At 43.1% G+C, this 27,834-nt stretch overlaps 1 protein-coding gene and 1 gene segment (V, D, J or C); both read right to left on the reverse strand.

Annotated features, from left to right (window-relative positions):
* Positions 1-384: 384 nt before the first annotated feature.
* LOC146969666 (immunoglobulin gamma-1 heavy chain-like) lies at positions 385-2,103 on the reverse strand. The gene is made up of 3 exons (XM_085804373.1): positions 2,061-2,103; positions 1,495-1,790; positions 385-860 (listed from the first exon to the last, which is right to left on the reverse strand). The coding sequence occupies exons 1-3, from the start codon at positions 2,101-2,103 to the stop codon at positions 498-500; spliced, it is 702 nt and encodes a 233-aa protein (XP_085660499.1). The 3' UTR covers positions 385-497.
* A 10,342-nt stretch (positions 2,104-12,445) lies between these two features.
* Positions 12,446-16,958, reverse strand: LOC146969667 (T cell receptor alpha variable 36/delta variable 7-like). The segment is given in 4 exon segments: positions 12,446-12,551; positions 13,060-13,185; positions 14,812-14,855; positions 16,680-16,958. Coding segments are annotated over 4 exon segments (555 nt in total).
* Between the last annotated feature and the right edge of the window lie 10,876 nt (positions 16,959-27,834).

Below are 27,834 nucleotides of genomic sequence, written 5' to 3' on the forward strand. Positions count from 1 at the left end.
ACAACTTTGTTAGTGAATCATCCCCCAGTCTTCCTCTGTTGATTGATGATAACTTGCTCCTAGTTTAAACTGTGTAAACTACAGCTGCATCAGACAGTGTTTGATTTATCATGGTATATAAAACTCAGGATGTTTTATCTACCTCTGTGATTGAGAAGTTAGTTTGCTGGGTTGCCAATCATGAGGTCCAGGGTTTGATTCCTGCCTTAGCTGCTTGTATTACTTGCCGTTCCTGTCTTTGTCATTTTTTACTGTCCTGTTTATTATTCATATCAATAATAAAACCTCCATCTTTATGCTGATGATATAGTTCTCTGTTATTGTGAATCCTCCCACAGTGTTTGATTAGCAGCTGTAACCACAGTGACTCTGATACAACAGGAATGAGCAGAATCCATCTGATATGAAGCTGTGGTTTGAATACCACTTCCCTCCTCTTTGAAGAGGAGTCAGATATCTGTGTTCAGGTTTTTGTACAGCCTCTTCTACACTTTGTATCACTGTGTTTCTAGAGCACAGTAGTAGAGAGCTGAGTCTGCCAGGGTTAGGTTGTTGATGGTCAGTTCAGTTGATGTTTCTGTTGTTTTAGACTGATATCGTTTATCAGGAATATATTCAGATGTGCCCCCCTTTCCTTTTTTCCAGAGGATAAACTGAGGAGCCTGAAGGTCAGAATCATGTCTGTACCAGTAAAGATAAGCATCTGAGTAGGATGTCTGATACTGACATGAGAGTGAGACAGGTTGTCCTTCTGTTCCACTGACTTCACGTCTTACAGGAGAGATTGAGTCTCCAGCTATTAGCCCTGTAAAAAGTAGAGAAGATGAAGCCGTTAGACTAACATTGTCCATGAGGCTGAGAGGAGAAGACAGTGGAAAATGTCAGTGTCCAGTGTTACTCTGTGGACACAAACAGCTCCACTGTAGCTCACATCATAACTAGATTGTACAGGACTTGATGACAAAGACAAATTATTGTGCAGTTTCAAGTGTGAAAGAATCAAATGGAGGTCAAACATGTAGTTGATGGAGCAGCTTGACTGAGACACTGATTTGTTGTCCAACTCACCTATGAAGTGAGATAAAAGCAAAAAGAGGTAAAGCAACATGTCTTTGGAGGAGTTGAAGCCAAACAGACAGCAGATGAACAATGTTGTTCCACTGCAGTAGAATGAACAAACTAAACAGCCTCTCTGCTGCACAGCCCTTCTCCTCAACATCAAGCTGATTGTGCTTTTAGTTCCTCCAACATTTCTGCTCTGGACTCACTCATCATCTCATTGGCTGAGGGGGACTGAAGTGGGCGGGGCCAGGTAACAATCTTTGATGTTTCTGTGATGTTGTTGTCATCGGTCCACAGACACAGTCTCTGATAAGTCATTGTTTCAACAGTGTGTGACTCCCTCTAGTGGATGTTGTGGAGTATTGTGTTGTCTTTGCTCCAAAGGTTTTTGTACAGAGTCTTGGTGTTTCCTGTCACTGTGGGCTGCAGAGCACAGTAGTACACAGCAGAGTCTGTCACTGCAGCAGAGGAGATCTGCAGATGGACCTGGTTTCTGTTTTCATTCAGTTCAACAGTCAATCGAGGGTCTAGAGATTTTGCTTTCGACACTGAAGGATTTTGAGTATCAGTGACCAGGAGAAGATACTGAGGAGCTGATCCAGGATCCTGTCGATACCACTGGAGATTGTTGGCTTTAACTTTGTAGTCACAGGACAGAGTAACAGTGCTTCCCTCTGATGAAAAGACTTGAGCTCTGCTGGCAGTAATATCATCTTCCAAGCTGTTACCTAGTGAGGGAAACAACATGTTATATTCAGAGTTCTGTTCCAAGGTCACATATCCATCATTTGAGAAACACCAGACATTTTCTGTGGAAACAAATGATGCTGTTGATAGAGTCAGCAGTTATTAGAGATGAAGTCATGAGTCTTTCTTCTCTACATGTGTATCATTGAAATGTTCAACTGAGCTTTAGCTCAAAGGAATATCTAACCTGGTTGTGTAAAGCTTTGGAAATGTCCCTGTGTTTGAGGTTTTCTTGTCTAAAACATACGTACCTACAAGAGCTGAGAAGAAGAGAATCACAGTGAGTCTGTCCATGTTCACAGAGCTGAGATGTTGTCACTGGATGTTCACTTTGAAGAAGTGCTGAGTGCTTTTGTGAGTTGTGTTTGGTCTGATGTTCACAGCTGGAATCAAACAGTTGTGTGCCAAGCAGCAGCTCTGCAGGCAGTAGGAGGAGACTCATATGTGGAGTTGTCTTCATTTCTAAAGCTCCTCATCACAACTGTGTCTCATGACTGAAAGGAGTGGAGACTGGATCATCAGGAACCACTGAGGTTCAACAGTGTGTGACTCCCTCTAGTGGATGTTGTGGAGTATTGTGTTGTCTTTGCTCCAAAGGTTTTTGTACAGAGTCTTGGTGTTTCCTGTCACTGTGGGCTTCACAGCACAGTAGTACACAGCAGAGTCTGTCACTGCAGCAGAGGAGATCTGCAGATCCATCCTGGTTTTATCACCACTCACTTTAACTGACAGTCCAGAGACTGGATGTGATAGTAGTTCCCCTGACTCCTGATGAGAGATGAGGAACTCTGGTGGTTTTCCTGGATATTGTCGGTACCAGAAGAAATTATAAAAATCAGCCCCCTTTTTCAAGAAGTTGTAGGACAGAGTAACAGTGCTGCCTTGTGACCTGAAGTCTTCAGTCTGGACTGGACTCAGTTCTTCACAGCTGACTCCTAATGGAAGACAGAACTCTGTAATAACATGAGGTCCATGTTTCATTACATTTTCTTTTCATTTTCCTGTGTGATGTCACATACCTGTTAGAGTAGAGACAAACAGTAGAGACAGTGCACAGTAGTCCAGTGTGAGCATGTTGAATAAAGGTGAAGTTGATGGTTTGTGTATTGAACTCTGCTGAATATGGAAGTTCCTCTCTCTTCTATAGTTCAGTAACAGCTCAGCTCCTCCCTGAATCTCTGACTCTGTGCTACCAACAATGTTGTAGTGTAAAGTCAAATTGTGTGATCAGTCAGTAATGTATGGAGCTGTGGAGTGGCCATAGAGTGTGACTCCCTCTAGTGGATGTTGTGGAGTATTGTGTTGTCTTTGCTCCAAAGGTTTTTGTACAGATGAATATGATGAAGTGAGGAAGTCAGTTTCCATTCATTAGTGTGAACGATGAAAGCTTTCACACTTGTAGTTCCTCTTCGCCATTTTGTTTACAGTAAACTCATTCTTACGTCTTCCTCTCTTTTTTGTCCATTATCTAGTCCTTCATACTTTGTGCTATTTCAACAATTCATATTTCAAAACGTTCAGCTTTTTCAGTACATTATTGCAATGACTTTTCTCTTTTCAACTATTCATTCTTCTTCAAATATTCAAATAGTTCTGATTTTTTCCCCCAATATACATTGGAACAGTCTTAAAACTCTGAAACTACTGGTCCTACTTTGAACCTCATTTGCTTCCTCATACTTTTACCTACAGGCTTCATTCAAATTCTGAGCTGTAGACAAACTTCTAATGTATTCAACCTGTGTACAACCTTTTTACATCTTGTGCCATTTTTGAGATAAATCCTTTCAAATGACATGTGCATTTCTTTTTTTTTTTTTAAGTATATTTTTTGGCTTTTTCATGCCTTTATTAGATAGGACAGTTGAGAGTGTGACAGGAAATGGGAGGCAGAGATGGGGGGAATGACACGCAGGATAGGGCCGTCCGACGCGGGACTCGAACCGGGGCCGCCTGCAGCGAGGACTTCAGCCTCAACACATGGGGCGGGTGCTCTACCAACTGAGCTAAACACCGCCCCATGACATGTGCATTTCTGACAAATTTCACACTTTTCAATGAGTGTGTATGGCGTTTAGTCAGAGTGAGTGACATCGTCGTTAGAGTGGAGGAGAGCCAAAAAAGCGACTGGAACTTTTCTTCTTAAACTGCCACCAAAGCTACAAATGACACTCTATACTCATGATTTTGCCCACAGTTTGAAGCCACACTTGTCTTCTGGCTAAAAATCTGGTCAAAAACGCAAAGAGACTTAGAGAATAATTTCAAATATTTTTAAAATGCAGCTTGGTGCTGTTTCTCTGCCATTCACCCCAGTACATTTTTTTAACAGCAGAGCTCAACTTTGTAATTCACTGGAATAGGCATTATACTTTGTTTGTATTCACCAAAACATAGTCACATGTCACAAAAAAGTCCTCTACTTGGTGTGGCTCATTTCTACTCTATTCTCTTTTTTATTTTTTTCAAGCAGAAGTCAGTGAGCCTCTTATACAGGGGTTTCTTTTACCTTTTTCTCATTGAATGTAACTGTAGTCAAGTGGTTAGCTCACTGGGCTGATGATCCTAAGGTTGCAGGTTCAAATCTTGTCCCAACAACTTTGTTAGTGAATCATTCCCCCAGTCTTCCTCTGTTGATTGCTGATAAATTGCTCCTGGTTTAAACTGTGTAAACTACAGCTGCATCAGACAGTGTTTGATTTATCATGTTATATAAAACTCAGTATGTTTTATCTACCTCTGTGGTTCAATCAATCAATCAATCAATTTGTTTATTTCGGGCATGTCAATTTAAATCATCATCATCACACTTCATCATCAAATAATACAATACATGGCCGAAAGGGAAAAGCGGGAGAAGCAAAAGCTTATCTAGTCCCGCCCCCATTACCCACAGAATAAGAATATTTGTCATACATACATATCTTTTTGCTTTTTTCTTCTTTTCTTATTATTATATATATATATGGTTGAGAGGTTAGTTTGCCGGATTGCCAATCATGAGGTGCAGGGTTCAATTCCTGCATTAGCTGCTTGTGTTACATGCCATTCCTGTACTTGCTGTCAATTTCTACTGCTAATTTAGCATGGCATCAGCGATGGCTTTCAGCATTCACACGCATTTTCCGTTAGGAAATGCTCTTTCTAGTTTGTTTTCATGGAGTCCTGAGTGTGAAGCCTGATCCAGTTGGTTTGTGACTCAGTACGTTTACATGACACTTGAAAAAACCGAATTATTGCCTTAATCCGACTATAACTGGACAACTGAAGTGCATGTAAACACCTTAGTCCGACTAAAATCGGAGTTGAGAACTCCGATTAAGACACCCAGATAATGCGATTGGAATTCGATTTTCTCCGTCATGTAAACACCTTAATCGGAGTATAACTGGACAATGCATGTGACGGCACCAAGTGGAGCAGAGAAGCTGCCTGAACCCCGCAAAGTAAAGAAAAAAACCCAACATCAGCGCCGAGTCAATGCATTTCACACAGCGCGACCAGCAAGAGTGTTTTATTAAAAAAAAGAGAGAGAGAGAGAGAGAGGAACCCCGTATCCTATTCTCAGCGCGCATCCATCCCAGACTGGCGCGTCTGGTCAGGAACTGCAGTTGAGAATGTATTATTAAGCTTACTAAGTTGTTTATATTCAGTTTTTTACGAGGTGACAGAGAAGTCAACAGGACGGGGGGGCGTATTAACCTGCTGAAGCAACGGGGGACGCCGCATGAGGGGGCGGACCCCGTCAGTTGCATGTATATTGAGACAAGGACAGACAAGGACAGAAGTCTGACTTGACGCCAAAATTGAATTTTGAGCATAGCTCGATTAAGCTCTGCATGTAAACGTACTGACTGATGTGGATGAGCTGCTCCTGTGAATCCTCCCACAGTGTTTGATTAGCAGCTGTAACCACAGTGACTCTGATACAACAGGAATGAGCAGAATCCATCTGATATGAAGCTGTGGTTTGAATACCACTTCCCTCCTCTTTGAAGAGGAGTCAGATATCTGTGTTCAGGTTTTTGTACAGCCTCTTCTACTCTTTGTATCACTGTGTTTCTAGAGCACAGTAGTAGAGAGCTGAGTCTGCCAGGGTTAGGGTGTTGATGGTCAGTTTAGTTGATGTGTCCGTTGTTTCAGACTGAAATCGTTTATCAGGAATATATTTAGAACTACTCCATGACCTTGCTCCTTTCCAGAGGATAAACTGAGGAGCCTGAAGCTCAGAATCATGTCTGTACCAGTAAAGAGCAACACTCCTGTCAGATGTCTGATATTGACATGAGAGTGAGACAGGTTGTCCTTCTGTTCCTCTGACTTCACGTCTTTCAGGAGAGATTGAGTCTCCAGCTATCAGTCCTGTAAAAAGTAGAGAAGATGAAGCCGTTAGACTAACATTGTCCATGAGGCTGAGAGGAGAAGACAGTGGAAAAAGTCAGTGTCCAGTGTTACTCTGTGGACACAAACAGCTCAACTGTAGCTCATATCATAACTAGATTGTTTGCAGTTTCAAGTGTGAAAGAATCAAATGGAGGTCAAACATGTAGTTGATGGAGCAGCTTGACTGAGACACTGATTTGTTGTCCAACTCACCTATGAAGTGAGATAAAAGCAAAAAGAGGTAAAGCAACATGTCTTTGGAGGAGTTGAAGCCAAACAGACAGCAGATGAACAATGTTGTTCCACTGCAGTAGAATGAACAAACTAAACAGCCTCTCTGCTGCACAGCCCTTCTCCTCAACATCAAGCTGATTGTGCTTTTAGTTCCTCCAACATTTCTGCTCTGGACTCACTCATCATCTCATTGGCTGAGGGGGACTGAAGTGGGCGGGGCCAGGTAACAGTCTTTGATGTTTCTGTGATGTTGTTGTCATCAGTCCACAGACACAGTCTCTGATAAGTCATTGTTTCAACAGTGTGTGACTCCCTCTAGTGGATGTTGTGGAGTATTGTGTTGTCTTTGCTCCAAAGGTTTTTGTACAGAGTCTTGGTGTTTCCTGTCACTGTGGGCTGCAGAGCACAGTAGTACACAGCAGAGTCTGTCACTGCAGCAGAGGAGATCTGCAGAGGAACTGATTTCTTGTTGTTGATCGAAGCATTAAATCTCTCTTCATGGAAGTCCGGGGCATTGTTGTCTCCATATGAGCCACGTCGCAATACATATCTGGGGAAGTCATTCCCATCTTGTTTGTACCAGAATAAATTGGGAGTTGTGTCACTGGTCTCAAATGAACAGTTGAGTGTAACTGTGTCTCCTTGAGCAGCAGTGACAGCAGCTGTTGGCTGGATCACTCTGTCTTCTCCTTTACACTCTGGGGAAGAACAGAACATGCAGAGGAAGAGATGGATCAATAAAGATGATTGATTAAAGCACAACAATCAGTAGGTTTAACAAATGTCAGCAGAAATGATGAGCTCTGACTTTGTGTAGAATGAACATTAAAAGCTGTGAGTGTAGAGCTCAGTAACATGTTGAGGTGTTTGAAGAGGAAACATGTTGTGCTTTCTATCTTACCAAAGAAAAGAGCAGCAAGAATAATCCACAGCCAATGTTCCATCTCTACAACAAGGTTGAAATCAACAGGAGAAAGTAGCTGATGTTCAACATTCACTCTGACACTTGTTCTCTTCACAGCACCACTTATTACTGACACAGTGGTTGAACACAGTCAGGAAGTAGTGCACCTCCTACTTGATAATGTGGCCCTCTAGTGGATGTTGTGGAGTATTGTGTTGTCTTTGCTACAAAGGTTTTTGTACAGAGTCTTGGTGTTTCCTGTCACTGTGGGCCTCACAGCACAGTAGTACACAGCAGAGTCTGTCACTTCAGCAGAGGAGATCTGCAGATCCATCCTGGTTTTATCACCACTCACTTTAACTGACAGTCCAGACTCTGTTTTATTTTGAGTTCCATAGTGAGTGATGAGGAACTCTGGTGGTTTTCCTGGATATTGTCGATACCAGAAGAAATAATCCTGAATAGTCGCTTTCTTTGCATAGTTGTAGGACAGAGTAACAGTGCTGCCTTGTGATCTGAAGTCTTCAGTCTGGACTGGACTCAGTTCTTCACAGCTGACTCCTAAAGGAAGAGAGGAATGATGGTGAATGAGATTCAATAAAAAATGTAATCTTAAAAATGATTGAAGCATTCATTGAACATACCTGTTAAAATGACAACAAACAGAGAAACCAGACTCTTCAGTGTGAGCATGTTGAATAAAGGTGAAGTTGATGGTTTGTGTATTGAACTCTGCTGAATATGGAAGTTCCTCTCTCTTCTATAGTTCAGTAACAGCTCAGCTCCTCCCTGAATCTCTGACTCTGTGCTATCAACAATGTTGTGGTGTAAAGTCACATTGTGTGATCAGTCAGTAATGTATGGAGCTGTGGAGTGGCCATAGAGTGTGACTCCCTCTCGTGGATGTTGTGGAGTATTGTGAATTTGTGAATATGTCCGGTTTCCATTGTTTTTCACGGTCCTGTTAAGCAATGAGACTTAAACTGATGATGCTTTGAGCACAGTACTTTTTTTACAAAGCATGGAATTAAAGGTTACCTCAACAGCTCATCTGGTAGAGGAGCTGCAACAAACAGATGCTGTTGCTTTTACTGGAGCGCAGTGGGTTAGAGTCCAGCCTGCTCTATATAGGTCTAATATAGTAGTGTTTCTTTTCTTTTTTCTTTCTTTTTCAGTGCGGTACATTCTAATTTATTCCCAATTTTGACAGTTAATGTAATTCAATAATGTTGCTGACAGTGATGTAGAATAAGTTAGTCTCTTTGGGCCTTTAATCTATTCAACATCACTTTAGTGAAATAATCTCAAAGACTCCAATAAAATGCTGGAAAAAGATGGATCCGACGTAGAGTTGTCTTTTATTCACTCCTTGACAAAAGTAAAATAAAAGCAAACACCCTGAGTCACTTACAGAATACAAATTATATGAAAAAAAGAAAAAGTTCAGAGCTTCAACAGGGAAATAGAAGTGACTGACTTCATATCGTCAATGTGTGGCTTATATACTGTTGGGCATGTAATCTGGTCTCAGTACTTCCAATAGTTCCATTTCTCCTGTTGAGGCCTTATCTCTGCTGACTGCGCACCTTATTTCTGTGACCTTGGCCTCAGCATCATGCTCTTCTCTGAGAGTGGCACTCTCCTAGTCTTATTTGAGATGGTGCCATAGACTTCAATGCAACGGAGGGTGGCTTCTTCAGTCCTCACCTTGTGGCCATTCTATGTAACTGCACTGTACCAAAACTCCTAGCTCAGCAGAAAGCGTTATAAGGGTCATGTATAGTTCATTTCCCATCTCCAGTTTCACCACTCACACCCTACTCTCCTTCAGAACCTGTTGAAGTGCACACTCTCATCCATTAAATGGTGCTAAAGAATATGCTGTAATGTTTGGAGGCAGTAATGGCAGTCGGCAGAGATAATACAGTATTGAAAAGAAACAACAAAAGAACACAAAATAACTATACTTTAACTATTCAAACCAACACAAAATAACATAAAAATGTAATATGGTTATTATTGAAATAATAAAACAACTCATACTTGATCTTTAAAGGTGGCATAACATTCTTTTCATTGGTCTTGTTGTTTTCAAACTTTATGTCACTTTTCATAAAAAAATACCACCACAGCTTGATGGAGAGAAAAGCTGGGAAAAAAAGTTGTTGCTAAGGCACCAGAGCCCAGGTCTTATTATGTGCAGATGGAGCAGGGCATGCTTGCCCGCAAAAACAGGAGGCACATTCAGGTAGTGCCCGAGTCACCAGTGCCACCTACAGCAGTAGAGACTTGTGGCTTAAGAACTGACTCTTACTGTGACATGGCCCAGGCCTGGATTCCTCCTGGTGCCCCTGTCACTGCAACTCCTGCTGTACCTCACAGCCCCAGGTCTACCCCAAAGAGAACCTTGGCTGGGAGAGCAATCAAACCACCTATCAGGTTTAGAGACTTTGTTGCAAAGTGAAGTTAAGAAAAAAATAGTTGATTTCCTATGTCATGTACAAGTTAACTCTTTCACTGCCAAAGACGAGTTATCTCGTCTTAGCGAATCCAAGCGTAGTCTGCCAAAGACGAGATAACTCGTCTTAGCGTTTTTTTAATGGCAACGCCATGTTGAATGTCTTGCCCTACTCCTCTGTGAAGATCAGACTTGTATCATCAAAATAAAGTGCAGAAAAACACATTTGGATTAAGAGTTATAAAAAATATAGCGTGTTTTCCCCTCACGGAGCGGAGCGGGTGTCTGACTGCAGCGGCGCCGCTCCGTGACACTCTGGCCGCCGGTGAGAGCTTAGGGGGCGGCGGCGGGGCTCATGGCGGCTCGGCAGCTCGTTGAAGCTCCGTGCAGCTCCGTGATACAAAGCACAAACGTTAGTAACAACAACCCCGTTGATCGCTCGTCGTTAGTCATCAAGAGCGTTTGGAAAGTCGCCAGATTTTGCAAGAAATCACTCAGATAGCAGCTTGAAAATCCCGCGATCTAGTGTGGATGAGGAACGGACGGCGCCGGCAAACGTGACGAGAGGAGAGCTAAAGATGGTGTCTGTCTGTTGTGAGCGCACATGTCTGTGGCTGAGTTCAGGGGGCGTCAGCCAGAGCTGCTGTGTGTGTGTGTGTGTAGATGTGTGTGTGAGACAAAGAGCGTGAGTGACACCGCTGCCTGCTGACCAGAGGAAGCTGGATCTGATCTAAAGCACCGTGTTTCGGCTACAAAAACCCGTCGAACTGATCCGCGCGCGCGCGCGCACACACACACACACAGACAAACACGCACGCACACACACACGCACACGTATGCACACGCACACGTCACGTACGCACTAAAAAAAGTTGTAACTCAAAGAAAAGAAGGAAAAAAGGCTGCAGTAGTGTGTGTCAGTAGCTAAATATTTTGTCTTTTGTCATCAAAAGTCATTTGTCAGTGTTGATTTAGTTGTTGTTTACAAGAGAACAACTGTACAGATGTTGAGGCGTCACTAAAGCAAAATATAAAGGAGCAAATTGTACTGGTTCACCTGAAAATGACAGCTGACACAAAAACCTCTTTTTCTCAAGATTTTGGTGCCAAAATGGCATTTTGGGCTAAACTAACCTATATTCAACCGCCAATTTCACAAGACTGGAACAAGATAGAAACAAACAGGTTTTTTTGCTGGAAACTAGAGACCCTCATCTTTCCTTTGATGGGTTGAATGTGTATGTAGTAACAGTACATACTATATGGTGGGCCTACGGAAATCAGTCAAAAAGCTGGAAAATGCCTGGCAAGCTGGAGGAAGCTGCTGTGAGAATGGCTGGCAGTCAAAGAGTTAAAGATGTTTTGTAGAAGAAAAAAAACAGAAAGAGAGAGAGACATATGTGAGGGCATGTGAAATGCAATTTTTGTTTGTTAACAATATGGGAAATGTTCTTAAGTTTCAATATTGCACTGAACAGCAGTTGACATTCATTATATGAGTCTTTCTAAGTTGGAAGCTATGGTTACAGTATTAAAGCAGATATCATCGGCACGGCCGTTTCGGCTAATGCTGTGTTCAAGGCAGGCTTTTGAAACCGTAAGTTACAGCTTCAAGTCACAACTACGACTTGGTAGCGTTCCAGGTAACCCGTAGCTCGTGTTTTTACCGTCCTGTTGTCTGTGAAAGTTCCCTATAACGGCCACTCGTAACTTCCGACCCGTGAACTCGTACCAGATCGAACTGGTATGACTTCACAGGAAGGAAAAACACAAAGTACGAGTTTCCTTGAACGCACCATGAGTTAGCAGCCCCCGCCCTTGTCAGGCATCAATTGGTCCTCGTGCTACGTCACCACATTCACGCGCATCCCTTGGCTGCACACACAGCCCTTCATGCCGTTCTCTCCCCTCATTGGATAACACTTGTATCCCACAAGGAAAATGTTCTCCTCGGGTTACAGCAGAGCAGAGTGACGGAGAGACTCGTGTTTAGGCTGAAATACTTCATGTAAGTGATTGCTGACGGAAAATAGGACTATTTAGGACTTATATTAACAAAAACATTCCACTGATATCTGCTTTAAGTGCCTTTTTTAGAGAGCTACTTAAAAAGAGGAAGATGTAAGATGTTGACTATTAGCTGTGTAGTAGCTCCTGAATAAATGAGCGTGAAGCTACATCGAGTAGGTGAACTTCATGACACAGTGAAAATGCATCATTAGTGACTGGATATGATTCAGGTGTTCATGTGTAAACAACACAAGATGATCGATCTGACAAGCAGCAGTGTGTGAAACCATCGTTCTACATTTATACATTTAACAAAGGGGTTCGATAAGGTTCAACACTGGGCCCTGTTCTGTTAATTTTCCATATCAATAATGAAACCTCCTCCTTTATGCTGACGATGCTGTTCTCTGTTGAATCCTCCCACAGTGTTTGATTAGCAGCTGTAACCACAGTGACTCTGATACAACAGGAATGAGCAGAATCCATCTGATATGAAGCTGTGGTTTGAATACCACTTCCCTCCTCTTTGAAGAGGAGTCAGATATCTGTGTTCAGGTTTTTGTACAGCCTCTTCTACACTTTGTATCACTGTGTTTCTAGAGCACAGTAGTAGAGAGCTGAGTCTGCCAGGGTTAGGTTGTTGATGGTCAGTTTAGTTGTGGCGTCCGATGTTGTAGACTGATATCGATCATCAGGCATATATTGACGATCACTGCGTGATTTTGCTCCTTTCCAGAGGAGAAACTGAGGAGCCTGAAGGTCAGAATCATGTCTGTACCAGTAAAGATACACAATTGTCTCAGATGTCTCATACAGACATGAGAGTGAGACAGTTTGTCCTTCTGTTCCTCTGACTTCACGTCTCACAGGAGAGATTGAGTCTCCAGCTATCAGTCCTGTAAAAAGTAGAGAAGATGAAGCCGTTAGACTAACATTGTCCATGAGGCTGAGAGGAGAAGACAGTGGAAAATGTCAGTGTCCAGTGTTACTCTGTGGACACAAACAGCTCAACTGTAGCTCACATCGTTCCTCACATCACATCAGTTCCTCCAACATTTCTGCTCTGGACTCACTCATCATCTCATTGGCTGAGGGGGACTGAAGTGGGCGGGGCCAGGTAACAGTCTTTGATGTTTCTGTGATGTTGTTGTCATCAGTCCACAGACACAGTCTCTGATAAGTCCTTGTTTCAACAGTGTGTGACTCCCTCTAGTGGATGTTGTGGAGTATTGTGTTGTCTTTGCTCCAAAGGTTTTTGTACAGAGTCTTGGTGTTTCCTGTCACTGTGGGCTGCAGAGCACAGTAGTACACAGCAGAGTCTGACACCTGAAGCTTCTCGATCTGCAGATGGACTCCATCTTTTTCATCAGACAGTCGACTCAAGAATCTTGGTCTGACTTAACAGAATCAGCTTCACTTTTGATGTTCAGTACTGAGATGTACATGAGGAACTCTGGTGGTTTTCCTGGATATTGTCGATACCAGAAGAAATGATCCTGACCAGTTGCTTTCTTTGCATAGATGTAGGACAGAGTAACAGTGCTGCCTTCTGATCTGAAGTCTTCAGTCTGGACTGGACTCAGTTCTTCACAGCTGACTCCTAAAGGAAGAGATAAATTATGGTGAACCAGATTCAATAAACAATTCAATTTTCTAAATAAATGTACAATGCATAATCTAACATACCTGTTAAAATGACAACAAAGAGAGAAACCAGACTCTTCAGTGTGAGCATGTTGAATAAAGGTGAAGTTGATGGTTTGTGTATTGAACTCTGCTGAATATGGAAGTTCCTCTCTCTTCTATAGTTCAGTAACAGCTCAGCTCCTCCCTGAATCTCTGACTCTGTGCTACCAACAATGTTGTGGTGTAAAGTCACATTGTGTGATCAGTCAGTAATGTATGGAGCTGTGGAGTGGCCATAGAGTGTGACTCCCTCTAGTGGATGTTGTGGAGTATTGTGTTGTCTTTGCTCCAAAGGTTTTTGTACAGAGTCTTGGTGTTTCCTGTCACTGTGGGCCTCAGAGCACAGTAGTACACAGCAGAGTCTGACACCTGAAGCTTCTGGATCTGCAGAGGAACTGATTTCTTGTTGATGATCGAAGCATCAAATCTCTGTTCCAGGAACCCTGGAGCATTGTTGTTTCCATATGAGCCACGTCGCAATACATATCTGGGGAAGTCATTCACATCTTGTTTGTACCAGAACAAAGTGTTACTTGTGGAACTTGTCTCAAATGAGCAGTTGAGTGTAACTGTGTCTCCTTGAGCAGCAGTGACAGCAGCTGTTGGCTGGATCACCCTGTCTTCTCCTTTACACTCTGTGGAAGAACAGAACATGCAGAGGAAGAGATGGATCAATAAAGATGATTGATTAAAGCACAACAATCAGTAGGTTTAACAAATGTCATGAGAAATGATGAGCTCTGACTTTGTGTAGAATGAAGATTAAAAGCTGTGAGTGTAGAGCTCAGTAACATGTTGAGGTGTTTGAAGAGGAAACATGTTGTGCTTTCTATCTTACCAACGAAAAGAGCAGCAAGAATAATCCACAGCCAATGTTCCATCTCTACAACAAGGTTGAAATCAACAGGAGAAAGTAGCTGATGTTCAACATTCACTATGACACTTGTTCTCTTCACAGCACCACTTATTACTGACACAGTGGTTGAACACAGTCAGGAAGTAGTGCACCTCCTACTTGATAATGTGGCCCTCTAGTGGATGTTGTGGAGTATTGTGTTGTCTTTGCTCCAAAGGTTTTTGTACAGAGTCTTGGTGTTTCCTGTCACTGTGGGCTGCAGAGCACAGTAGTACACAGCAGAGTCAGAGTTGATGAAAACCTCTCTCTGAAGTCGTCTGCTGTGTTTCCTTCATCCAGTTTAAAGCGGCTCAGGATCATGACTGGGTTCTGGTTTCCATCCTGTTTGTACCAGTAGAGATACGTAGTAGTTGTTGAACTGCTGTTATATTGACAGTCAAGTGTTACTGCTTCTCCTTCTGCAGCAGTCACGTCTCCTTCTGGCTGCAGCACGTCGTCTTTCTGTGCTCTGGATTCTGTAAAACACCAACAGACAGTGTCAGTGAGCTGTTAGAGAATCATGTCAGTGTTGGAGTGGTAGCACAGAAACAGTGGTGTTCATACCAAGGCACACAGCAGCCAGCAGCACTGAGATGAACAGAGGCGTCATGTCTGCAGTGTTGAGTCACTGTGAGCTCCAGCCAGGATGAAGCAGCTGTGCTCTGTCTGTTGAGTCTTCATCAACACTAAGGTGGTGGATTAGAAGGAGGAGCCTGATCACAGCCCTGTCTTCTTCCCTCAGCGTTACACTCAACACACTGTGGGACTGTTGTGCCTTTAGTGAGGGCTGGTTCAAGTAGCTCTGAACCATTTCATAGCTATGCTGCTATAGGCTTAGACTGCTGGGGGACACATCTGGTTATATGGAGCCCTCTCCTCTAAGCACATTTTGAACTGTCTTGAATATCTGTCTCACTTTGTAGTTTGGCCTTGGAGTCTCACTTTCTCTGTCTTTCCACAGATCCACCGGAGCTCCATCTCTCTGCACCAACCACCGCCTGCATCGCCCCCCTCCTACCCTTTCCCCTGCTGTTAGACCGGCCTGCCCTCCCTTCCCATGGACCAGTCTGCCATCCAGTCCTGCCATGAAGCTGGCCTCCTCTTCCTGCCTTTCCTCCCACCAGAAGCTTCCTCCATCAGTTCTTGTTAACATTTCCATGTCACATTCTGTGTTATAATCTGTTTTCTTGTCTGTGTATTTGATTGATTGATTTGATTTATTTGTACAGTTAAAAATTACACAAGTAAATGTAACAATTTAACAATTTAAAGTGCAGGAAGAGGCAAAAACTCAAAGAACTTATCAGGTGCCTCCACATATAGTTAACAATGAAATATAATATCATACTAAAGAAAACAAAATATACAAATGAGCAATCAAAAATATTTAGATGATAGAGAAAAAAAATGAAAATTTACAAAGAAATTACACAAAAAAAAGATCAAATGTATGAATAACAATAAGAAGTACAATTTAAAAATTAAGAAACAAACAAAAAACAACGACTAAAGAACAAACCAAATGAAACAAACAAGAAATAATTTCAAGGAGATTACACAAGCAGATAAAATATGTGTCAGTACATCCATTACTTATGTGAGAGCAGTTCCATTTACAATACAAAAATTAAATGGTGTTTCAGACATCCTTTAAAACCTTGTACAGATGAGCATGTTTTTGCTAAATGGGAATATGTATTCCATAGTATGACACCCCTGTACCGTATTGTATGTGATCACTGTTGGACTCTGATACAGACGTTTTCAATTTGAACACTCCATTACAATTTGTTGTCGATGTGTATGCACATGTGGCAGGATGAAGGAGGGCCCTGGCGGGGTTTGAACCTTAGTCTCCTGGGTAATAGTCATGCACGCTGATCATTCGACCAAAGGGACATCCCTGTGTCCAAGTAGTCAGGGCACATGATCGATTGGAGGCATAGTGACAGGACCATCAACTGTCACACACAGTTATCTGTAGGAGTCAACCTGGACCATGTTCTGGCCATGGATGACCACTGGTGAATGGTCTCAGATGTGAATGGATCATGTCCATCGAAAGTGAGAGGACCAAGGAATGAACCCTGTGGTGCACCACAAGAAAACACAACCTCAGAAATAACAGAGCAACAAGATTATTCCACCAACGCACAGAATCTAGACTGGATCATCAGGAACCACTGAGGTTCAACAGTGTGTGACTCCCTCTAGTGGATGTTGTGGAGTATTGTGTTGTCTTTGCTCCAAAGGTTTTTCTACAGAGTCTTGGTGTTTCCTGTCACTGTGGGCTGCAGAGCACAGTAGTACACAGCAGAGTCTGTCACTGCAGCAGAGATGATCTCCAGATCTACTTGATTCTCTGCCGTGTTGATGTGAGCTGAGAACTTAGTCAGAGGTGGATGGATAAATCCTCCTGGTGTGATGTAGAGCAGGAACTCTGGTCTGGATCTCTGGTATTGTCGGTACCACTGGATATTGTTGATACTACCTTCGTATTTACAGGTCAGGCTGATGTTTCTGCCCTCTGTAACAACTTCTTCAGGACTTTTTGGCTTTATGCTGTCCATGGAGCCCATGGCTGCAAAATAAACATTGTTCATGTTAGTTTCAACAGTAGAAATATAACTTCTTACAAACTGCTGGTTGTACTTAAACATGCTGTTGATGGAGCAGCTTGATTGAGACACTGATTTGTTGTCCAACTCACCTATGAAGTGAGATAAAAGCAAAAAGAGGTAAAGCAACATGTCTTTGGAGGAGTTGAAGCCAAACAGACAGCAGATGAACAATGTTGTTCCACTGCAGTAGAATGAACAAACTAAACAGCCTCTCTGCTGCACAGCCCTTTTCCTCAACATCAAGCTGATTGTGCTTTTAGTTCCTCCAACATTTCTGCTCTGGACTCACTCATCATCTCATTGGCTGAGGGGGACTGAAGTGGGCGGGGCCAGGTAACAATCTTTGATGTTTCTGTGATGTTGTTGTCATCAGTCCACAGACACAGTCTCTGATAAGTCATTGTTACAACAGTGTGTGACTCCCTCTAGTGGATGTTGTGGAGTATTGTGTTGTCTTTGCTCCAAAGGTTTTTGTACAGAGTCTTGGTGTTTCCTGTCACTGTGGGCCTCACAGCACAGTAGTACACAGCAGAGTCTGTCACTGCAGCAGAGGAGATCTGCAGATACATCCTGGTTTTATCACCACTCACTTCAATTGACAGTCCAGAGACTTGACCTGACAGTTGTTTTCCGGTCCCTGTGTGAGAGATGAGGAACTCTAGTGGTTTTGCTGGATATTGTCGATACCAGAAGAAATAATCACTAGCAGTTGCTGTTGTTGCATAGTTGTAGGACATAGTAACGGTGCTGCCTTGTGACCTGAAGACTTCAGTCTGGACTGGACTCAGTTCTTCACAGCTGACTCCTAAAGGAAGCGAGAACTCTGTTATAACATGAAGTCAATGTTTAATTACAAATAGTTTCCGTTCATTTTCCTGTATGATGTCACATACCTGTTAGAGTAGAGACAAACAGTAGAGACAGTGCACAGTAGTCCAGTTTGAGCATGTTGAATAAAGGTGAAGTTGATGGTTCTGTGTATTGAACTCTGCTGAATATGGAAGTTCCTCTCTCTTCTATAGTTCAGTAACAGCTCAGCTCCTCCCTGAATCTCTCCGTCTCCTCTTCGATCTCTATTTTCTCTCCTCACTTACACTTCTTCCTGCTGAACACACTGTAGCAGCTTTGCCATCTGGTTTTTGCTCACTCTTCTATGACAGGAGTCACATAAAGGTAGCTGTGGTCAGTCAAAGAGGTGAACTCCTTTTCAGGATCTGCAAACCCAAGAAAACATAATTAATGCTCCTAAAGTGGATTCATCTTGAACTCAAACATATTTCTTTAAAAAGTGGGCTTGAGTATTGGATGCTGTCTGACTGCCATGAGTTTTGTAGTGTTATGTAGAAACATTATCAGGAGGCAGTGGGTATCTTTAGTTCACTGGGCATCTTTGGTCCACTTTATCATATGACTGATAACAGAACACTGGAGACTGTCTGGACTTAAAGCAGAAGTAAGTGATATATTTGTGTTAATCTAAGTCTTAAATAGTTATATCTTCCGACAGCAATCACTTACATAGAGTGTTTGGACTGAAACACGGGTCTGTCAGTCACTCTGCTCTGCTCTGAGCAGAGGAGAAAACATTTATCGTATCCTACAGTTTTTATCCAATGAGGAGAGAGAACGGCATGCAGGGCTGTATGTGCAGCCAAGGGACGCCGTGAATGTGGCGGCGTAGGGACGAGGACTGTTATGGTGCGTTCAAGGAAACTCGTATTTTTCCGACCGTGAAGTGGTACCAGTTCGATCTGGTACGAGTTCACGGGTCAGAAGTTACGAGTGGCCGTTATAGTGACTTTCACCGGTAAAACAGGTCGGAAAAACACGAGTGGGTTGCCTGGAACGCTACAAAGTCGTAAGTCGTGACTTGAAGCTGTAATTTACGATTTCAAAAGCCTGCCTGGAACGCAGCATTAGCGAAAACGACCAGACCACTTACTTCTGCTTTAAGTTTACATGGTTGTAACTAAACCATGTTGTTTTAAAAAAGATCCGACCCTGAACAATCACTTACTGTGTTTATGTCACTTGTGTTTCCCTACGCCCTGCACTATTAAAGAAAGTCCCATTACAACACAAATGTCATGGCTCTTTGTGTTTGCTGGGTAATCCAGACTTTTTCCTGTTCACTGATATGACTAAACCAGGCTGACGCCATAAGAGGAGCAACATTTCTGGTTGACACCAAAGACCCTTAACCTTTTCTTTATTTCATTCAAGAACACTCTCGTCATTGATTAAAACCATTTATTGCAACAAATGGAATACAGTTAGGTTTGGCGCTGAAGCTCCACTCCGGAAGCTCCCTGGATTGAGCGCACAAGCTATGTCGCTCCAGAGAGACAATGAATACCCCCGGAGTGGAATGGGAACACTGAGAAGATATGGAGCCATTTAAGACTCTGAGACACTGAGAAGGTGGAGGCTGGGGTGGAGGAGGCAAGCTTTGCCAGCTGTGTGCAGCGGTGTAGAGGGGGGCAGCCTAGATTTAAATAGGCCGCCTATGGTGGGAGAATGATTGTGATTGGATAGAGACTAATGGGCTGGCTGTCAGCTGGCTACAGCTGGGACTTGAGACTTCCGTGTCCTGCATGATTTTGTGCAAAGCTTCATTTTTTAAGAATATGTTTTGGGCTTTTTATGACTTTATTACATAGTTCAGTTGAGAGAGACAGGAAATGGGAAGAACATGCAGGAAAGGGCAACCAAATGCGGGACTTGAACCAGGGCCACCTGCAGCGAGGACTCCAGCCTCTACACATGGGGGGTAGCTCAACCCACCACACCACCCGACACCCCCAAACACCCTCAGCTTTCAAAGAAAGTGTGATCACTGTTGGACCCTGATGCAGATGTTTTCAACTTCAACACTCCATTACAATTTATTGTCAATGTGCATGCACAGTTATCTGTAGGAGTCAACCTGGGCCATGTTCTGGCCACTGGTGAATGGTCTCAGATGTAAATGGATCGTGTCCATTGAAAACGAGAGGACCAAGGAATGAACCCTGTGGTGCACCACAAGAAAACACAACCCTAAAAATAACAGAGCAACAAGATTTTTTTTTTTTCTAGACTGGATCATCAGGAACCACTGAGGTTCAACAGTGTGTGACTCCCTCTAGTGGATGTTGTGGAGTATTGTGTTGTCTTTGCTCCAAAGGTTTTTGTACAGAGTCTTGGTGTTTCCTGTCACTGTGGGCCTCAGAGCACAGTAGTACACAGCAGAGTCAGACACCTGAAGCTTCTGGATCTTCAGAGGAACAGATCTTGAGGAGGAATTCAGAGTTGATGAAAACCTCTCTCTGAAGTCGTCTGCTGTGTTTCCTTCATCCAGTCTAACTCGGCTCAGGATCATCACTGGGTTCTGGTTTCCATCCTGTTTGTACCAGTAGATATACGTAGTAGTTGATGAACTGCTGTTATATTGACAGTCAAGTGTTACTGCTTCTCCTTCTGCAGCAGTCACGTCTCCTTCTGGCTGCAGCACGTTGTCTTTCTGTGCTCTGGATTCTGTAAAACACCAACAGACAGTGTCAGTGAGCTGTTAGAGAATCATGTCAGTGTTGGAGTGGTAGCACAGAAACAGTGGTGTTCATACCAAGGCACACAGCAGCCAGCAGCACTGAGATGAACAGAGGCGTCATGTCTGCAGTGTTGAGTCACTGTGAGCTCCAGCCAGGATGAAGCAGCTGTGCTCTGTCTGTTGAGTCTTCATCAACACTAAGGTGGTGGATTAGAAGGAGGAGCCTGATCACAGCCCTGTCTTCTTCCCTCTACTGACAGCGTTACACTCAACACACTGTGGGACTGTTGTTGCTCTCCTTCCTCCTCTGACTTGTGGTTGTGGTTGTTACGCCCCAGAACTTCGTTGGTCAGCTGTCAGGACAAACGAAAAGGGTCACAGTGGATCCAACAAGATCAAAATACACAAAGGGCAAACAAAACATTGCCACTCGGTTAGGGCTGGACGATTATTGCAAAAATCATAATCACGATTATTTTGGTCAATATTGAAATCACGATTATTGACACGATTATGTGGGCGGGGGGGGGGGAGATTTATAGCTTGACCATGCTACATTATTACCTTAAATAAACAGTGCCAATGTGTGTTTAAGGTTTTTAAAGTTTATAATTTTAAATATTCAAAATTAATTTAAAACTTTTTTTTTTAAGTTTTATGACCCAGCAGCACAAACTATACAGGATGTTTAGCTTAACTTTTCTACATTTTTACCTTGAATAAACAGATTTGGAGTAATTGTCATGGTTTAACTTAAGAGGGAGAACGGAGGCTCTCTGCTTCCGTGTGTGTCGCTTATTGCGTCTCTGGGATGAAATCCAACCTGGGAAGATCAGAGCCTCCGCCCCGCTGCGCTGTCCCAGCTCTCGTCACAAACGCACCCAATAACTTTTTTTTTGACGCACCCCATAACTGATCTCTTGTTTATGACAGATTAAACTACACAAATACATGTCGTAACATCATATAACGTTATCCGCCGCTCTACAGATTGCTTCCTTGCCGGCTTTGTAAACATATGCGCATGTAGCCTACGGGCCGGGGGAAGAGGAGGAGGAGGAGGAGGAGGAGGGTTGGTGTTGTGCGGTCGCTTTGAGGAGACAAGCGAGTGTTTTAAATGATTATTTCCCGTTCATTCGTCCTGAGCGGTGGCCGCTGCTCTCTCTTCACTGGCGCTGATTTTTAAACACCGCCGTCAACACACGAGTGGACTCGTCCTTAACTGAGAGAGGAGGGCAGTGCAGGCGCGTGTTTTTCAGAATAAAACACCAATAGACAAAAAAAAAAATCGTTTTTCTTCAATTACAGTGTTTTTATGATCGTGAGAAGCCAAAATCGCAATCACGATCAAAATTCGATGAATCGTCCAGCCCTACACTCAATGTAAAAGAGTGGGCAGCCAAAAGCAGCCACACAAGTGGGTGCCACTCCCACCAGATACCAAAATGGCTACCACCATAAGGGAAACTACGAAACGAACCTAAAGGGTCACACAAGTTGCTAATCAACACACAAAGACCCGAACAAGGTGAACTGCCACTGCAACGACACAAAATGGGCACCAAGCAGTCTGCCATTAACCAACAGACACTGACCTTATAATTCACTAAGTCAACTCCATCACACAAAGATCCACTGATCTATGGAGTGACACACACAAGGTCCAAACGAAGCCACAACTAAGCAACCAGTAACACACAAGTGACTCAACCGAAAGTGCACTGCAACAGCACAACACAAAAGAGGTCACACAGTAGCCACTGCTACACAAAATGTTGCCAACTTACACCTAAGCTGCAATCAAACGACCCAACGAACGTACTGTGCAGGTAACACACCAAAAGTCACATACCAAAAGTTACTGTTACTATTTTACACACAGAATCCAGACGTAACTAGAGGTAGAGTCAACCCACAAGAGATTGTGATTACGCTGCTGTGCAACTCTGCTGAAGAGTGACGTTGTGGAGAGACACCCTGTGATATGGTTAACCATCTAGTCTTCAGTGGCTTCCCGGGAGGCTACTTTAAACGTTGAACTCTGCGAGTGAACATTGGACCAAGGCAAGGCCCACTGCCACACAGAAAACGTACCCACACCCAGGTTTCACCACCAAAAATAAGAAAGGCAAAATAACAAAGTGGCAAGAGTCTCTCGCTGCCCGACGACTACCTTACAGGGAACTCTCAAGCAATCACAGGCAGGCAGTTAAATCACAAACCATCTTGAAAAGAAGATCACACAACAGCTACAAACGTTCACTTCACCTCATGGTTGTTCATATCCCGGACGAGCCCCCAATTGTTACGCCCCAGAACTTCTTTGGCCCAGAGGGGCATAACAAAGGACCAAACAATAACCTCAACACAAACACAAAGACACTAAATTAAAGCAGAAGTAAGTGGTCCGGTCGTTTTCGCTAATGCTGCGTTCCAGGCAGGCTTTTGAAATCGTAAATTACAGCTTCAAGTCACAACTTACGACTTTGTAGCGTTCCAGGCAACCCACTCGTGTTTTTCCGACCTGTTTTACCTGTGAAAGTCACTATAACGGCCACTCGTAACTTCCGACCGGTGAACTCGTACCAGATCGAACTGGTACGACTTCACGGTCGGAAAAATACGAGTTTCCTTGAACGCACCATAACAGTCCTCGTCCCTACGTCGCCACATTCACGGCGTCCCTTGGCTGCACACACAGCCCTGCATGCCGTTCTCTCTCCTCATTGGATAAAAACTGTAGGATACGATAAAAGTTTTCTCCTCGACTCAGAGCAGAGCAGAGTGACTGACAGACCCGTGTTTCAGACCAAACACTCTATAGAAGTGATTGCTGTCGGAAGATATAACTATTTAAGACTTATATTAACACAAATATATCACTTACTTCTGCTTTAACTAAAAGGAGATTTAATACAAAACATAAAAGTGATACAAACAAATAAGAACAAACTAAAACAAACAAAAGCCAATGATGGGAGGCAGGCAAGCCCAGCAGTCCCCAGCACTGCCCCCCCTTCCAGTGTCAGCTGCAGGGTTCTTAAGCTCAGCAGCACAGGTGAGCCTCGTTGTCCTGATTGGGACCTGGATGGAGCTGTGAGGGAAAAGGGAGAGGGAGAGAGACACAGACAAGCACAAGGCCGAACCCCTATCGGCCGTAACAGTGGTGGTCAGTGGAAACTCAGCTGACCTGTTTCCTGTTTTCCAGCTGCTGCAGATTCACTTTGTTCCTCAACAGATAAATGGAGCTAATTGTTGTGAAGCTGTTGCAGTTCCTTTAATATCTTTATCACACTGATGACAGATCAACTCTGAATCAATGTTTGAACATGACACTTGTTCTAGTCTTTTCACAGTCTTTCTTCTCTTGGATGTAATTGGACAGTTTAGTATCTGTTGGTCAAACACAAAGATGGTGGAGTTGTTGTGGAAGCTTCAATCAGCCAATGATGAACGTTGATGAACCTTCAGCTGTTAGAGTTTGATTCTACTGAGTTTTTCTTCAGACTTCAATGTGTGAAAACAAAAACTACTGCTGATTTCAGAGACTTAGTAGTTGATGCTTTAGTGTGTGTCACTGTGTGTCTCTACATCTTGACAGGGGTGGTGAACAATGGAAAGAGCTCATCGTGGCCTAATGAGCCACAGTGTATGAAGAAGATGAAGTGAGGGAGTCAGTTTCCATTCATTTGTTTTCATGGAGTCCTGTGTGTGAAACCTGATCCAGTTGGTTTGTGACGATGTGGATGAGCTGCTCCTGTGAATCCTCCCACAGTGTTTGATTAGCAGCTGTAACCACAGTGACTCTGATACAACAGGAATGAGCAGAATCCATCTGATATGAAGCTGTGGTTTGAATACCACTTCCCTCCTCTTTGAAGAGGAGTCAGATATCTGTGTTCAGGTTTTTGTACAGCCTCTTCTACACTTTGTATCACTGTGTTTCTAGAGCACAGTAGTAGAGAGCTGAGTCTGCCAGGGTTAGGTTGTTGATGGTCAGTTTAGTTGATGTGTCTGTTATTTCAGACTGATATAGAGTTGGGGTGGGATTATATTCATTGCTCCCATCTGCTCTTCTCCAGAGGATAAACTGAGGAGCTTGAAGGTCAGAATCATGTCTGTACCAGTAAAGGTCGTCATTTGAAGAAGAACTCTCATACTGACATGAGAGTGAGACAGGTTGTCCTTCTGTTCCACTGACTTCACATCTTTCAGGAGAGATTGAGTCTCCAGCTATCAGTCCTGTAAAAAGTAGAGAAGATGAAGCCGTTAGACTAACATTGTCCATGAGGCTGAGAGGAGAAGACAGTGGAAAATGTCAGTGTCCAGTGTTACTCTGTGGACACAAACAGCTCAACTGTAGCTCACATCATAACTAGATTGTACAGGACTTGATGACAAAGACAGATTATTGTGCAGTTTCAAGGGTGAAAGAATCAAATGGAGGTCAAACATGTAGTTGATGGAGCAGCTTGACTGAGACACTGATTTGTTGTCCAACTCACCTATGAAGTGAGATAAAAGCAAAAAGAGGTAAAGCAACATGTCTTTGGAGGAGTTGAAGCCAAACAGACAGCAGATGAACAATGTTGTTCCACTGCAGTAGAATGAACAAACTAAACAGCCTCTCTGCTGCACAGCCCTTCTCCTCAACATCAAGCTGATTGTGCTTTTAGTTCCTCCAACATTTCTGCTCTGGACTCACTCATCATCTCATTGGCTGAGGGGGACTGAAGTGGGCGGGGCCAGGTAACAGTCTTTGATGTTTCTGTGATGTTGTTGTCATCAGTCCACAGACACAGTCTCTGATAAGTCATTGTTTCAACAGTGTGTGACTCCCTCTAGTGGATGTTGTGGAGTATTGTGTTGTCTTTGCTCCAAAGGTTTTTGTACAGAGTCTTGGTGTTTCCTGTCACTGTGGGCCTCAGAGCACAGTAGTACACAGCAGAGTCTGACACCTGAAGCTTCTGGATCTGCAGAGGAACTGATGTGCTGATGATTTCAGTCTGAAATCTTCCTTCTGACTTTTGTCCTTTCTCTGATTTATAATGCTGCATCAACATCTTTGGAAAATCATTGTCTTCTTGTTTGTACCAGAATAAATAGTAATTTGTGGAACTGGTCTCAAATGAACAGTTGAGTGTAACTGTGTCTCCTTGAGCAGCAGTGACAGCAGCTGTTGGCTGGATCACTCTGTCTTCTCCTTTACACTCTGGGGAAGAACAGAACATGCAGAGGAAGAGATGGATCAATAAAGATGATTGATTAAAGCACAACAATCAGTAGGTTTAACAAATGTCATGAGAAATGATGAGCTCTGACTTTGTGTAGAATGAACATTAAAAGCTGTGAGTGTAGAGCTCAGTAACATGTTGAGGTGTTTGAAGAGGAAACATGTTGTGCTTTCTATCTTACCAAAGAAAAGAGCAGCAAGAATAATCCACAGCCAATGTTCCATCTCTACAACAAGGTTGAAATCAACAGGAGAAAGTAGCTGATGTTCAACATTCACTCTGACACTTGTTCTCTTCACAGCACCACTTATTACTGACACAGTGGTTGAACACAGTCAGGAAGTAGTGCACCTCCTACTTGATAATGTGGCCCTCTAGTGGAGCTAAAAAGTGGAGTTCACCAGTGGAAAAAAGGCTTCCAGCAGCTTGTCAGTGTGTCAGCTTGTGTTTTTGTACAGAGTCTTGGTGTTTCCTGTCACTGTGGGCCTCACAGCACAGTAGTACACAGCAGAGTCTGTCACTGCAGCAGAGGAGATCTGCAGATGGACTCCATCCTTTTCATCAGACAGTTGACTCATGTATCTTGGGTCTAATTTTACTGAATCTGCTTCTCTTGTAACACTCATTCCTGAGATGTACATGAGGAACTCCGGTGGTTTTCTTGGATATTGTCGATACCAGAAGAAATCATCACTTGCTTTGATTGTTCTGGAGTGGTTGTAAGACAGAGTAACAGTGCTGCCTTGAGAGCTGAAGTCTTCAGTCTGGATTGGACTCAGTTCTTCACAGCTGACTCCTAAAGGAAGAGAGAAATGATGGTGAACCAGATTCAATAAAAAATTTAATCTTAAAAATGATTGAAGCATTCACAATCTAACATACCTGTTAAAATGACAACGAACAGAGAAACCAGACTCTTCAGTGTGAGCATGTTGAATAAAGGTGAAGTTGATGGTTTGTGTATTGAACTCTGCTGAATATGGAAGTTCCTCTCTCTTCTATAGTTAAGTAACAGCTCAGCTCCTCCCTGAATCTCTGACTCTGTGCTACCAACAATGTTGTGGTGTAAAGTCACATTGTGTGATCAGTCAGTAATGTATGGAGCTGTGGAGTGGCCATAGAGTGTGACTCCCTCTAGTGGATGTTGTGGAGTATTGTGTTGTCTTTGCTCCAAAGGTTTTTGTACAGATGAAGAAGAAGATGAAGTGAGAGAGTCAGTTTCCATTCATTTGTTTTCATGGAGTCCTGAGTGTGAAGCCTGATCCAGTTGGTTTGTGACTGATGTGGATGAGCTGCTCTTGTGAATCCTCCCACAGTGTTTGATTACAACCCTTAAAAAACAAACTCCACCATTGACTTGTGTTACGGGTGGCTCAGTGTCTGGTGCTGTCAGGTCCCGGCCCATGCCTCCCTTTGGAGCGTCTTACCACAGCAGTGTCCTGCTGATGCAGATCTACAAACCCATCTGCAAGAAGCAAGTGCATACAGTTAAAACAGTAAGATGTTGGACAGAAGAAAGCATTGCCACCTTACAAGCATGCTTCCTTTGACAGATTGGGATGTCTTCCATAGTTTATGCGGGGATTTAAATGAACTGACATTAACTGTTTCCTCTTATATCTTTTTGTGTGGACTCTGATATTGCTAGTATTTCCCAACAACAAACTGTGGGTCACCAAGGAACTAAAACATGTCATAAATATGAAAAAACGCATGTTTTATACAGGGAGCATTCATGAAATGAAAGATATGATCTGAGTGGTATGGAGCAAGATAAGGAAAGCTAAAGAGTTCATAGGGATAAAGTGGAACACAAATACCCCAGTGGAGACCTTCGGGCAATTTATAAAGGAATAAAGTCAATGACCTCCATCCCTCTGGGAAGTAGTGGAAGCAACAGGAATCCTATTAAAATTGATTCACCTTCTAAATGCATTTCATCATTTTTATTCTCGCTTTGAAATGCATGACTTTTCTGATAATATTGCCCTCCTCAGAGACTCTCTTACCTCTGATTCTAACATTATCATTAAGCAGGAGCATGTTGATCTTTTAAAATGGTTCAATACAA

Source organism: Trachurus japonicus, chromosome 17, assembly GCF_045865225.1.
Source record: "Trachurus japonicus isolate A0001 chromosome 17, Traja_1.0".
NCBI classification, from domain to species: domain Eukaryota; kingdom Metazoa; phylum Chordata; class Actinopteri; order Carangiformes; family Carangidae; genus Trachurus; species Trachurus japonicus.

What these genes read in the sequence shown, in the direction of transcription:
- LOC146969666 (XM_085804373.1), bottom strand. Translation starts at nt 2,103, where the DNA reads ATGGACAGACTCACTGTGATTCTCTTCTTCTCAGCTCTTGTAG. An exon ending in CTTCTTCTCAGCTCTTGTAG is followed by an intron (nt 1,791 to 2,060) that starts GTACGTATGTTT and finishes TTCCCTCACTAG; the next exon opens with GTAACAGCTTGGAAGATGAT. An exon ending in ACTCTGCTGTGTACTACTGT is followed by an intron (nt 861 to 1,494) that starts GCTCTGCAGCCC and finishes CTGTCTTCTCCT; the next exon opens with CTCAGCCTCATGGACAATGT.